This window comes from Plecotus auritus, assembly GCF_963455305.1.
Source record: "Plecotus auritus genome assembly, chromosome: 3".
NCBI lineage: Eukaryota > Metazoa > Chordata > Mammalia > Chiroptera > Vespertilionidae > Plecotus > Plecotus auritus.
Window position 1 is genome coordinate 218957784 of NC_137772.1, and position 14333 is coordinate 218972116.

General features: G+C 39.5%; 1 protein-coding gene across 35 annotated transcripts in view; it reads right to left on the reverse strand.

The window, feature by feature from the left end:
- The window catches only part of RBFOX2 (RNA binding fox-1 homolog 2), a 258497-nt gene that overhangs the window by 195464 nt on the left and 48700 nt on the right, over positions 1–14333 (reverse strand). For 10 of the 35 annotated variants that reach the window (XM_080661645.1, XM_080661641.1, XM_080661636.1 and 7 more), the window contains exon 1: positions 3623–3759. The exons of 24 other annotated variants lie outside the window; for them this stretch is intronic. In XM_080661645.1, coding sequence (XP_080517771.1) covers positions 3623–3664 — 42 coding nt within the window. In that variant the 5' untranslated portion in view covers positions 3665–3759. Of the gene's footprint in view, positions 1–3622; positions 3760–14333 lie in introns of those variants that run through there. One more of the 35 variants, XM_080661632.1, reaches the window with a different exon arrangement.

The following is a 14333-nucleotide window of genomic DNA, read 5'->3' on the forward strand; positions in this document are numbered from 1 at the left end:
GTGGGGGTCCCCACTGGGGTGCCTGGCCAGCCTGGGTGAGGGGCTGAGGGCTGTTTGCAGGCTGGCCATGCCCCCCGGCGATCCAGGCTCCAAGCCCCTCCTTTTTTTCTTTTCTTTCTTTTTTTTCAGCGCCTCCTTGAGCGGAGGCCAGGGCCAGCTGGAAGCAGGTATCTGGGATTTATTTATCTTCTATAATTGAAACTTTGTAGCCTTGAGCGGAGGCCAGGGCCGGCCAGGGCGGGCGGGAAGCTTGACTTCCTCCATTGCCGGGGGCAACCCAAGCCTCCTGCTTGCTCCAGCTCTGTGGCTGCCACCATCTTGGTTGGGCTAATTTGCATACTCATTCCTGATTGGCTGTGGGTGTAGCGGCATGATGGTTAATTTGCATGTTTCTCTTTTATTGGTGTAGATGCTTTGAGTTCACAGTCCTTTCTTATCCCTCAGTCCCCTAAGATATATCTGACTGAGTGAACATGGACCTTTCTATTTGCTGCTACTCCTGCTGTTACTTCCAATGCCCTACTGGCTATAACTGCAATCCTCTCACCTAAACTCTCTGCCATCTACTTCTGATGTCTCCACAGCAAGTCCCTGAACTTGTTTTTACTGTATTAATTGCCTGGTCAGAAAAAAAATAATGCTAATTACTTAAAAATTCAATGATTTTCTGATGACGCTATGCTAATCCTTGCTGGGACTAGTCTAAAAGACTTCAAATAAAACTATCTGAATTTATGGTTCTTTTTTCCCCCAAATACCAGTTTTTTAAAAACACGAACTTAATTGTCTTAAACATATGGTCAACTATTATGAATTCAAATCACAGCCACCTCCATCAGATCTCATCATACCTTAATTCCTACACCAGCTCAACTATTCAACTCCTATATTCTTCTTCCAGCCTTCTTGAATAGTAGTCTCCATTAAGTAAAATGCACTTTGTAAAAAAATATAGCTAGGAAAACTATATACTAGTATATGGTTCTCAGTAGTCCAACTAGATGCTCAAAATAGCTGGGAGAAGGACAAGAGCAAGGATGGTGGCCCTTTCAGAGGGGAGAGTACTACTATACAGATTCTCATTTAAAGGTTGAAGAGAGGAAGAAGGGGAAAGCACTACATATACAGGGATTACAATGTGCTAGATACACATTATTTCATGGTCTAGGTCAGTGGTCGGCAAACCGCGGCTCATGAGCCACATGCGGCTCTTTGGCCCCTTGAGTGTGGCTCTTCCACAAAATACCACGGCCTGGGCGAGTCTATTTTGAAGAAGTGGCGTTAGAAGAAGTTTAAGTTTAAAAAATTTGGCTCTCAAAAGAAATTTCAATCGTTGTACTGTTGATGTTTGGCTCTGTTGACTAATGAGTTTGCCGACCACTGGTCTAGGTAATACTTCCATTGTCAGGTAAGAAGACAGACTCAGAGAGGTGAAATGACTAAATCAAGGCCACACAGCTAGTAAGTGGTCAAGCCAGAGACAATTTTAGCTCTGCTCTTTCAATTCCAAGGTACACAGTGACTTAGTCCAGAGAAGCATTTCGCCCTAGGCCAAGCAATAGGGAAGGCCAGTAAGTATATGCTCATCTATACACTGGCTTGGCCAGACTGTTTCCCTTCCACCATGGGAACAATTGAGAGATAATTCATCTTTAACCTGTAGTTATTGCCAGAAGAAAAGCAGTGTCTCTTACATTTTAACATGCATACAAGTCATTCTAGTCTAGACTCTAGAGTATCTTGTTTAAAATGCAGATTCTGATTCAGTGAGTTTGGGGCAGCACCTAAAATTCTGCACAGGAGATGAGGAAGCTTCCAGTACTTGGGCCATACTCAACATAGATTATACTCAGTGTTGCCTAAACCTGGCTGATGATCGGAATCACCCGGGAATCATTTAAAAACTATAGATTCCTGAGCCCTTCCTTCTAGGACATTCAGTGGTGTCTGGGACCTTCTACCTCATAATCCTGTAATTCAAGGAAATATGTAATTATTAATGACAATAACCAAAGCAAGCACTGACTGAGAGCATACCAAATGTATAAGTGCTTCCCACATTAACCTACGTCCCCTCACACCACACTATACAGCTGGTACTTATAGCACCATCATTCGTATTTTACAAATGAGGAAGCCAACACACCAAAGGCCAGTTACTTTTCCAAGGTCAGTCAGGGAGTAGCAGAACAGGGGTCCAGACTTGAGCCAATCTGATTCCAAGGTGTCTGTGCTCCCAGGCACACCACATAAGGCTGCTTCCCACCTTATTCAATGGTAATGTCACTGATTTTAACAGACACGCTTGAACAAACACATCCAAATGGGTCACCTCAGAAGATGTCGCCCTGGGAAGCTATATTCTTATTCCTCAGATGCTGTCATCATTCCAAACACTGCCACTGCTAAACTAAATGATCTATGAGCTCTTGATCTGAAAATAAAAATGCCTTCAAAACCTAAACCTATGACTTTAAATATCTTTAACTGGGATAAAAACTCATCATTAAGCACAGATTTGATTTTTGACAACCCAAAATCAGGAACCCAATTCAAAGAAACCTAGTGTCTGATCAAGTTAGGTATTTTTAAATAAAAAACTCAGTGCTGCACAGCTGGTGGGGCTCAATGGTTGAACATCAACCTATGAGCCCAGGAGGTCATGGTTCAATTCCCAGTCAGGGCATATGCCCAGGTCGTGGGCTCGGTCCCCTGTGTGGGGTGTATAGGAGGCAGTCATCAATGATTCTCTCTCATCATTGATGTTTCTAGCTCTCTCTCCCTCTCCCTTCCTCTCTGAAATAAATAAATACACACACACACACACACACACACACACACACACACACAAAATTCAGTGCTGGGTACTGAAAATGTTTTCCTCATCACTCATCTCTGAAGCTGATTCCAGTGAGAAGTCTTTATGTTTTGCGCAATGGCTGCATCACCAGAGTCGAAGTGACTAGTTTGAAGGACAGTACTCATTTTGGTGCACAGAACTGTTATGTAAGTTTAAAAAAAAATTAGCCTCTCAGTCATTCTAAAAGAACTATATTTGCCCTTCACGATCAGTATAAACACACATGCATATGTTCAGAATGACTATCTTGAAGCATGCAGCTTTCCTTTCTGCCGCAAAAGGAAATGCTTTTATTTTCTTTCAGGTTTTTCCAATAAAAAGTCTATTTCATTTATACACATCCATCCATAGAAAAATAAATATGATAATCAGGCGTTAATGAAGCATTTAACTGCATGCAGCACCATAAAAGGCATCACACAAAGGCAACTATATATCCAAAATGTATGCAAAAATACCCTCACACGGGATAAAGGCACACACAAATACTACAGGGAGAATAACTATAAAAAGATATTATATTCTACATCTAGATTAGCTCTTTTGTTAAATGAATGCGTCCTTTTTCAACAAAGAAAACATTCTGCAAATTCAGAATGATTTACAGATTTTAAAAAAGCAGGCATTAATGCAGATCAGCACAATTCCACACAACCAACCTCTCTGCTTGAACTGGACTCTCCACACCTTACTGAAGCCACAAATTCCCCTGCACAAACTCCCACTCCACCACCCCCCACGCACACCCAACTCCCCACCAACCTCACAGGGGTTCCTGGGCTGGTCCATGGAATCTGATGACATCACTCTCTCTTCCTTCCTGGAATTCTAAACCCTGCTGCTCTCCCCTTGCACACAGCTACCATCTCCATGGCAACCTCACCTCCTCCTGCTTCCCTATTGGCTTCATAGAACAGGATACACAAAAAGGTTTTCCGTTTCCCCCCTACCACCCGCCCCCAAAAATGATGCTTTCAACAGGAACCTGAGCTAAATTTAGCTACCTGGGATTTAGAGTCCTATGACTAAGAAACAGAGAAATGTGCTCCTTCTTACGTTCCATCCTCCTCTCAATCCCACCCCAAAGTGGCTGCTTCACCTCCTCCTCTCTGGTCCCCAACCCAAAAGCAAGTGGCAGCATTTGCTGAGTGTTAAAACAGCTGGATTACCCCCATAGAGGTCTGCCACACAAGAAATTCTCACACCCACCTCTCCTCCCACCAAGAAAGAAAAAAAAAGAACAAAAATAAAAGTATGCACCAGTCAAAAAACATTTCCTGTGCTAAGCATCAATCTTCTGCTACTTCCTTCCATCCCAAGCTAAGGACTGGGAACTCCATGCCTAAAGGCACAACAGTCTCTAACCCTTAAAAGACCAGATTCTCTTGCTATTTGCTTGATATTATTTCTTCCACCAGAGGAATAAAAGGAGGAGGCAAAGGGGGAGTAAGTGAGGTATAAAGACAGCATACTTCAGTGACCAAACACTCTAAGCCTAGAACCACAAATCCCGGGACCGATTTTCCATCCCAGGGACTGACCTGCTATGTAATTAAAGCAATTTCTCACATACCTCATCTGAAAAGCAGCTTCCACTCAGTATAAGAAGTACTGACAAATTAATGTAAAGTAGTTTAAGTCCCTGGGCTAAAGGGATTGAATAAATAAACTGACATCATTAGGAGTGAAATTTCAGTGTATATTAACAGAAATTAATAATCCTCAAAGGGAGAACATGAACGTCTAGAAAATTATCCTTTCATAAGCAGAGATACACTCTAAAATATGGACAATTTCTTGAACCACAGACAATTCCTTAAAAGGTATCTACTTCTAGGAAATCCAGCTATACTCACCTCATATACTAGCCAATTTTTGACTAGTACTCAATTTTGGAGTTGGCCCTATTTTCTCTTTGCTTAGTCCTAAATCTAATTTGGCATTGCTACTCACTCTCCCTAAATGATGACTGAATATGAACCAGGACTTGGTTTCCCAGCTCGGCTGTCCACTTCCCATTCTAGAGAAGGCATTTTTTCACAGAACCATATGTGATAGCTGAACGCTGAATCAATCCAGTGGCTATGTCCTATATGATTCTAAAGGACAAAGCATTAATTGTAACCAAGTAGGATAGGCTCCAAGGAGGTCAGAGCCTTGTAGTATGAAAGGGAGTGGATTAAAATAAGACACACCCGGGAAAACTGTATTTTTGGTTTGCAGGGCAAAGACTCAACTCCAGGGCACCAACTCCCCAGCGAAAAATATAGACATGAAAGGAAAATGACTTAGTATAATAAAAAAAAAATAGTCATTTACCCCAAACAGAACTTAAACAATTTGAAACATTTAACAAAGGCATAATGTCCCACTAGTTAATCCACAGGCATCAGAATAAGCTTCACAACTGCTGTGGAAAACAGCAAAGGATACAGCATTTGCTAATAAACGGATGGGACATTCTAGGGCAGTGGTCGGCAAACCACGGCTCGCGAGCCACATGCAGCTCTTTGGCCCCTTGATTGTGGCTCTTCCACAAAATACCATGGCCTGGGCGAGTTTATTTTGAAGAAGTGGCGTTAGAAGAAGTTTAAGTTTAAAAAATTTGGCTCTCAAAAGAAATTTCAATCGTTGTACTGTTGATATTTGGCTCTGTTGACTGAGTTTGCCAACCACTGTTCTAGGGGGAAGGAAGGGAGGAAGGAATTCAGTCTGATTAGCCCATCTCTGAGATATGTTCTTTTATCTCACCCCTGTGGACTCCTAACAAGGCATTTCCTGTGTGAAACCTTTCCTGTGTACATCACTGGCCAGACAGCTTCACAGGTTATGATGAGCGCTCTGCTGAAAAACCTGCCTAACACTCTTAAAAACGAAGAGAAGACCTTATTCTACAATGGGAAGGCTGAAGCACAGTTTCCAAGATTGCCCATCAAATCAATTACTGAGCTTGACTTCTGTTAGTGTCATTTTGAAATCTATCAACAATGGTCGGGACTAAGTGGACTGCTGCAAAGAAAGCTCTATTTATCCACTCCTTTCATTCAAGCATGTATTGTGTGCATTTATTATGTGCCAATGGGTTATTGTTACTTCTCAAAAATAAAACCAAAAACTGCAAGCTGTGCATATTCTTACCTCACTTTACAAAGAAACAAGAGTTCCAGAGATGTCAATGTGACCAAGGTTATATAACTCATTTAATATTTTAAAAGCTGAGATTCTAACCCAGATCTGCTCTGTCTCCTAACTCAGTGCTTTTTCTACTTGGCCTCCCATTTACAGACTGTTGGGGTTGGAAAGAATTATTTATAAATCATTTTGTATCTGTGTTTTCTACATCATCAATAAATGTAAGTTGCTTGACATGAAGGTCAAAGTCTTACTTTTAACATATTACTAACATCATTAAACCCTAAGGCACTCAATACTTATTAATTATTCTAATCCTATTAGTCTGAACAAATGGCAATGATTCTAGTCAGATCTTCTTAAATTAAAACTGGCTTGAGAAATTACAAGCTGAAGTGAAATGACAAAACTTCAGATAACATATTCTGGAATTTAATTTTAGAATATTTGAGATGAACAAAATTATCATTGTCATAATGCCTACACTGGCCCAGTCATAATGTCCTAATGCCTACACTATCTCACCTTCTGGTTTTAATCCATAAGCCCTAATACAATCAGGATCTATACACAACATTTATGATTTCTAAATTCTGCATACAGAACCAGAGCATCTCAAAGTATTTCTCGAGGGATTCCACTAAAATTAAATCAGCTGATTAGAGGACAATGCTAAAGAGGCCAAGGTCACGTGTCTGATACCCATATGAACCAGTTAGCATCGCTCTCTCCTACTGCCACAATATGTATCCTGCTGTAAAATTACACCCTAGTTTTACTGAAAAATTAATGAAAAGTATCACTTTTTAAAAAAAACCTTTAAACATGTATACTGAAGTCAAATATTATAACTGGTTTTTATTCTTTAAAATATTATTGTCTTTCAAAAAATATACCTATCATTCATTCTTTCAGTATTGAATGAAAACATATCATATGCCAGTGGATAGTTTCAAAAGGCTAGCACTGGAGGACAAACACACTTATATATGATACAGCAGAGGTGTGTGTTGTATATAGGTCCAGTGAAAGTACACAAAAGGGAATGGCTAACGCTAGCAGGTATCATGGAGAGCGAGCTCTAGGAGTTCACTTAGGTCAGTGGTCGGCAAACACATTAGTCAACAAAGCCAAATATCAACAGTACAATTGAAATTTCTTTTGAGAGCCAAATTTTTTAAACTTAAACTTCTCCTAACGCCACTTCTTCAAAATAGACTCGCCCAGGCCGTGGTATTTTGTGGAAGATCCACACTCAAGGGGCCGAAGAGCCGCATGTGGCTCGCGAGCCGCAGTTTACCGACCACTGACTTAGGTAAATGAGGCAGGTAAGGGACTTCCCAAGAGAGAGAACGAACATGTACAAAGGTGTGCTTATCAGACAACATGATAAACTTAAGAGAACTTTCAAGTATTTCACTGAGGCCAGGTTGAGAATTGAAAGACATGACCAGCTGAGAGAAGGCAAACATCTTTTAGATTTTCTACTTCAACAAGGTTAAGTTTTCCTAAAATACCTTACTGTGAGTTAGATTTCCACAGAGTAAGGGGAAAAAATATTAATACCATGCCTTTCAACATTACTGAAATGTTTTAAAATAAGTTGATATATTTATAAAATAGAATATTTCACAGTAATGACAATGAATGAGCTATTGCTATACTCAACAAATGTCGTGCACTGGGCTTCTAGTGGTGTACATAATAGAATATTATTCAGCCATAAAAATGAAGGAAATCCTGTCATTTTCAACAATATGGGTGGGCCATGAAAGCATTATGCTAAGTAAATAAGTCAGACAGAGAACAACAAATACCATTAAGATCTCACTTATATGTAGAATCTAAAAAAATAAGCAATAAACTCATAGATACAGAGAACAGATTGGTGGTTGCCAGAGGAAGGGTGTGGAAGAAATGGGTGAAGAGAGTCAAAAGGTACAAACTTCCAGATATAAAATAAATAACAGATGGAGATGTAATATAGAGCATGGTGACTACAGTTAATAATACTATATTGTATTGAAAGTTACCAAGAAAGTAGATCTTAAAAGTTCTCATCACAACAAAAATTCTATATCTATGTAAGGTGGTGGATGTTAACAGACATATTATTGTGATCATTTCACAATATATACATATGTTGAATCATTATCCCTGAAACTAATATAGTTATATATTAATTATATATCAATTTTTTAATGATAAAGGTCAAAACAAGATAGAGTCTTCTGAAAATGAAGCCTTTAGTGGCTGAGAATCCTTAAGAGCTTATTCTGTCTGTAGAACAAAATCCAAATTTGCTGCCTTGTGAAGTATAATGGAAGTTTCCTTATTTTATTTAGAGAATGTGTTGAATAACTGAAAAGCAAATTAATCTATAATAATAAAAGCATAATATGCTAATTAGACCAGACAGCCGAACGACCTTCCAGATGTCATCCCGGATGTCCCTCCGGACAAAGCCCGTGGCAGCAGGGGCCAAGGCAGAGGTGTTTAGGGGCTGATAATCAGGCAGGCAGGTGAGCAGTTAGGGGTGACCAGGCAGGCAGGCAAATGGTTAGGGGCAATCAGGCAGGCAGGCAGAGGAGTTAGGGGCAATCAGGCAGGCAAGCAGTTAGGAGCCAGGGGTCCCGGATTGTGAGAGGGATGTCCGACTACCAGTTTAGGCCCGATCCCACAAGGATCCCTCAGGAATCCCTGCAGGATTGGGCCTAAACCAGCAGTCGGACATACCCAGAGGGGTCCTGGATTGCAAGAGGGTGCAAGCTGGGCTGAGGATCCCCCCGAGTCCCCACACACGAATTTCATGCACTGAGCCTCTAGTATCAATAAAAGCATCTCCATGCCCACACAACAGCCCTAACATATAAATACAAGGTAGGTGCACATGCACATCCTACCAGCTTTGACAGACAAAGGATTAACTTGTGTATAAACTGTAGCAACCATAGGACCAAATCGAATTTTTAAAAAAACTTTTTAATAAAGTGACTATACAGAAACGGGCAAAAATCCTAAGTATACAATTCAATAAATTTCCACAGTGATCTATACATGTAACCAGCAGCCAATTAAAACAATATGGACCAGGACTCTCAAAACCCATATCATGCCTCTGCAGTAACTCCTACGATGCCTTTAACATTATAGATTCGTTCTGTTTTGAACTTATACATGGAATCACACATTGTGTACTCTTTTCTTCTGGCTTTATTCACTCCAGACTGTACTTGTAAAACTGACCCATTTGTTGAGTATAGCAATAGCTCATTCATTGTCATTACTGTAAAATATTCTATTTTATAAATATATCAACTTATTTTAAAATATTTGAGTAATGTTGAAAGGCATTTTGTGTTATCTCCAGCTTGGGGCAATTATTTAAAAAGCTGCTACATACATTCTTGTACTTGTCTTTTGGTGCACATATGTGCACACTTCTGCTGAGTATACCCAGAAGTGGAATTGCTGGTTATAGTGTATCCTGATGTTCAGCTTTGGGAGTTACTATCAACTGCCAGTTTTCCAAAAGTTGTACCAATTTACATTCCCACTAGCAGTGCATGAGGGTTTCTGATACTGAACAATCTTGCTAATACCTGCTAATGTTTGCCTCTTTCATTTTAGTCATTCTGGAGTTAGCAGTATCTCACTGTGGTTATTTGCTTTACCCCAATGATTAATAATGCTGTGGGCATTTGGATACCAGCTTTTGTAAAGTACCTATTAAATATTTTGCCTATATTTATACTGGGTTGTTCAAAGGTTAATTTATAGGACTTCTTTTATATATTGATTTGTAGGGATTATTTATATATTCTGGATACCAGCCAAATACCTATATTGCCAATATCTTCTCCTACTCTGCCTTTTTACTTTTTTAGTGGTGTCTTTTAATAAAAAAGTATTCCTAGTTTTAATGTAATTAATCTATCATTTTTTCCCTTTAAAGTTAGTGTCTAAGTACTAGTTCAAGTAAAGGCTTATCATGAAGATATTCTCATCTGGAAACTTCAATGACGTATCATTTAAAATGCATTATTTTTACTATTCCCAGGCACATCATGTATGCATATACAAAATGTACAGATGAAGTTTTCTTCCACCAAATAGATCAACAAACTCAGTCTGTGAGTTCAGTGAGATCACACTAAAGTAATTAAATGCCTCTTATGTGCCCAGTACTGTATTAGGTGCTACAAGAGATATCAGAGCTCTCCAAGCAAATTTCTACTTCAATAAGGAACAGTAGGACAATGGCATTACTTTATTACTGCTACTGTTTCTTCAACACACACATCTAAAAACCATACCATTTACCAATTTTCATAAGAGTAGATCAAAGATTTATAGTAACAACTACAAATTCAGTATTATAGTCCCAACAACCTAAAAGAAGTAGCTGAATCTAAAAAGTATATAATTTTTCCCAGAAGAGAAAAATATTTATGTACACACACATATACACACACACTCTCACACACACACAACCCTACATTTTTTTCCATGTTTTCCAATTTTCTTGCCCACAATTACTTATCTTGTTCTTCCTGGTATTGGGGAGAAAGGTTACCTAAAGAAAAGAAAAGCTTAAGAAAGTCTCTGTGAGTTAGAGATCAAATATATACATGACCCCTTTATAAAAGATAAACTTAGGGAAGGTCAATTCTAGGATGAGAAGTTGTAAGAAGTTGAATAAAAGAACACTCATCAAACCAATTTAGATGAGCAGGGAGTTTTTAAACCAGTCACTGAGTTTTCTTTATTTTCCTATTTAGTAATAAGCCTCAAAATAGAATTGTTCTACTCTTTGAAACAAGTAGAACAGGAGGGGAAAGAACAAGTTTGCTATTTCTAGAGGTCAAGGTGGACCAGATGCTTCATAGTCTGGGCTTCTAGCCTTAAGCACGTTTTCTGAAATAAAGCAAGAATCCATTAATGGATCTTAAGGAATGCCCTCAAACTAGGGCAGTTCACAACCGTGTGTGTGTGTGTGTGTGTGAATATATATTTTTATTGATTTCAGAGAGGAAGGGAGAGGGAAAGAGAGATAGAAACATCAATGATGAGAGAGAATCATCGATAGGCTGCCTCCTGCACGCCCCCCACTGGGGATCAAGCCCGCAACCCAGGCACGTGCCCTTGACTGGAATCAAACCCAGGATCCTTCAGTCCGCAGGCTAATGCTCTATCCACTGAGCCAAACCAGCTAGGGCACTACCTTGTTATAAGGAGAAAAGAAAGGAAGCCTATGAAATTAAAACTCTAATCCGGAAAATTTTCAAACTCAGTACACTGACCTAAAATAATAGGCAATGGCATGACCAGTGAAGAATTAAGCTCTTCAACAGGAATCATAATTTCCATGGTATTCATTCATTCAACAAACTTTGATGATCATATACACTTCTCACAGTCTAGGCACTATACACACAGTGTGAAGAAGAAGAAAAAAAAAGACACAGTACCTGCCCTAATGAAGTTCAGTCAAATTGGAGAAAAGACATTACTCCAAGTAAATAAGCAAATATTTAGTTACAAATCCATAAGTAATTAAAGAAATGGAGGTAAATGTACGTTAGGTTAAAAAAGACCTCCTTAGCAAGATAACATCTAAGCTAATGGGAAACAATGAATGAAAGAAATCTTCAGAGTGATCACAACCAAAGATGTCTGGTTGATTCACCCCTAAAATTCCAACTAATTCCTTTCAAGGTCTGCTACTGTCTCCATCCTCAAACGCTCTACATTCTGAGTATTGTCTCTGCTCAAGCAAATCAAGATTCCATGGTAGGGCCTGCTTCATCTAGGAACTGCAACTGGGTGCCTCTCATGGTATGGCATTTAATAGTATTTATTTAGTGTGCAGTCCAAAGACAGCAGAGAGCTGTTAAGGTTAAGCAATGTCTCAAGAGCTCCACATACAGCCTCCTTCTACACTGCCTTAGAAGATGAGCAACAGTGTTTGCCTGCCTCTAAATCAGAACCTCTGCCTTCCTGCCATTTCAAAAGCAGCTTTTGCGTAACTATATGTGAATCTACAATTATCTCAATAAAAATTTCAATTAAAAAAGCAGCTTTTGGCCCGGCCAGCATAACTCAGTAGTTGAGCATCAACCGATGAACCAGGAGGTCACAGTTTGATTCCCAGTCAGGGCACATGCCTGGGTTTTGGGCTCGATCTCCAGTTCTCTCCCATCATTGATGTTTCTATCTCTCTCTCCCCCTTCCTCTCTGAAATCCATAAAAAAAAATAAAAAAGTAAAAATTTAAAGCAGTTTTTGCAGTCTTAGCTGGGTGGCTGAAGTTGGTTGGAGCGTCATCCCGCACACTAAAAGGTTGCGGGTTCAATTACCGGTCAGGGCACATACCTAAATTGCAGGTTTAGTCCCAGTCAGGGCATGTATAGGAGGCATCCAATCAATGTTTCTCTCTCACATTGATGCTTCTCTCTTTCTCTCTCCCTTTCTCTCTCTTAAAAAAAAATCAGTAAAAACATTTCCTCAGGTGAGGATTTTTTAAAAAGTAGCTTTTGCAGCCTCAAAGCCTTCCTATGTAACTAAATGGTTCACCTCTTTCTACTGTCCAGCATCAGCTTTTTATATATCAGAGGCAAGAAGTTAGCCCACCGAAACTGAGAAGAGGATGACAATAAAAATAAGTTTAGGCCCTGGCCAGGTAGCTCATTTGGTTAGAGCAGTGGTCGGCAAACTCATTAGTCAATAGAGCCAAATATCAACAGTACAACGATTGAAATTTCTTTTGAGAGCCAAATTTTTTAAACGTAAACTTCTTCTAACGCCACTTCAAAATAGACTTGCCCAGGCTGTGGTATTTTGTGGAAGAGCCACACTCAAGGGGCCAAACTCGCGAGCCGCAATTTGCCGACCACTGGGTTAGAGCATCACCCCTATACACCAAGGTTGCAGGTTTGATCACCAGGCAGGGCACATGTAAGAATCAACCAATGAACACATAAATAAAGTGGAACAGCAAATAGATGTTTCTCTCTCTGTCTCTAAAATCAATCAATAAAATAATATGAAGTTTTAAATGTTCTTTAAATAAACTTTTAATCACTACATTCCCCTTAGAAAAGAATTTCTCCTGAAAAGAGTTTAGGACATATAACTCAGAGTGTGGAAGAACATATATCACCTTTGGATCCAGAACATAATGGATTGAACCTGTCTCTCGAACACTTACCAGCTGTGTGACACTGGGCAAGTGCATTTTCCTCATCTGCAAATGGAAGTAAGGCCACTTCATATTAAATGAGATAGCAAGTCTGAAACTTAGCAAATAATAACCACTATAAAAAACAAAGCAAACAAGCAAACACACACACATACACACACACCTTAGCTGCCTTCTCTTCTTCACACTAAAGGACTATCTTAAAAAATAAAGGTAAGGGAGATAGGAGAAGGTAAAGGGGGGCTTGTAGTGGTGAACACACAATACCATGTACAAATGATGTATTATAGAATTGTACCCCTGAAACCTACATAATTTTATTAACCAATGTCACCCCAACAAATTCAATAATTAATAAATGTAAGAAAGAAGATCCTACTGGTAAATTGAGAACATTATCACAAGCAGCTGATGGTTAAAAATATCAGGTAACCCTGGCCAGTGTTGCTCAGTGGATAGAATGTTGGCATATGCACCTAAGGGTCACGGGTTCGATTTTTGGTCAAGGGCACATACCTGGGTTGCAGGTTCAATCCTGGCCCCAAACCTGGAGGCAACCAATCAATGTGTCTCTCTCACATCTATGTTTCTTTTCAAATACTCTGACCCATTCATTATTCCCACTAACATTAAAATATCCCAGAAATTCAAATATTTCCATTTCCAAGTTATATTTCCCAGACAATCTCGCTACCTAGAAACAGCACAAAAGTTTTTCATCAAACAACATAGTTCACAATTGACTCAAGAAATATGTGATCATCAGGGATAAAAGGGACATCAAAAGTAGACAGGTCGCCGAAACCGGTTTGGCTCGGTGGATAGAGCGTCGGCTGCGGACTGAAGGTCCCGGGTTCAATTCCAGTCAAGAGCATGTACCTTGGTTGCGGGCACATCCTCAGTGGGGGGTGTGCAGGAGGCAGCTGATCGATGTTTCTCTCTCATCGATGTTTCTGGCTCTCTATCCCTCTCCCTTCCTCTCTGTAAAATATCAATAAAATATATTAAAAAAAAAAAAAGTAGACAGGTCAGGAAAGCAAACCAATGATGCTGAGAACTTTATAACCATATAGTATATTTCTACATAGTCTATCCTAATAAATTCACATTTGTGCAACAACATGAATACTTGAATAGATCA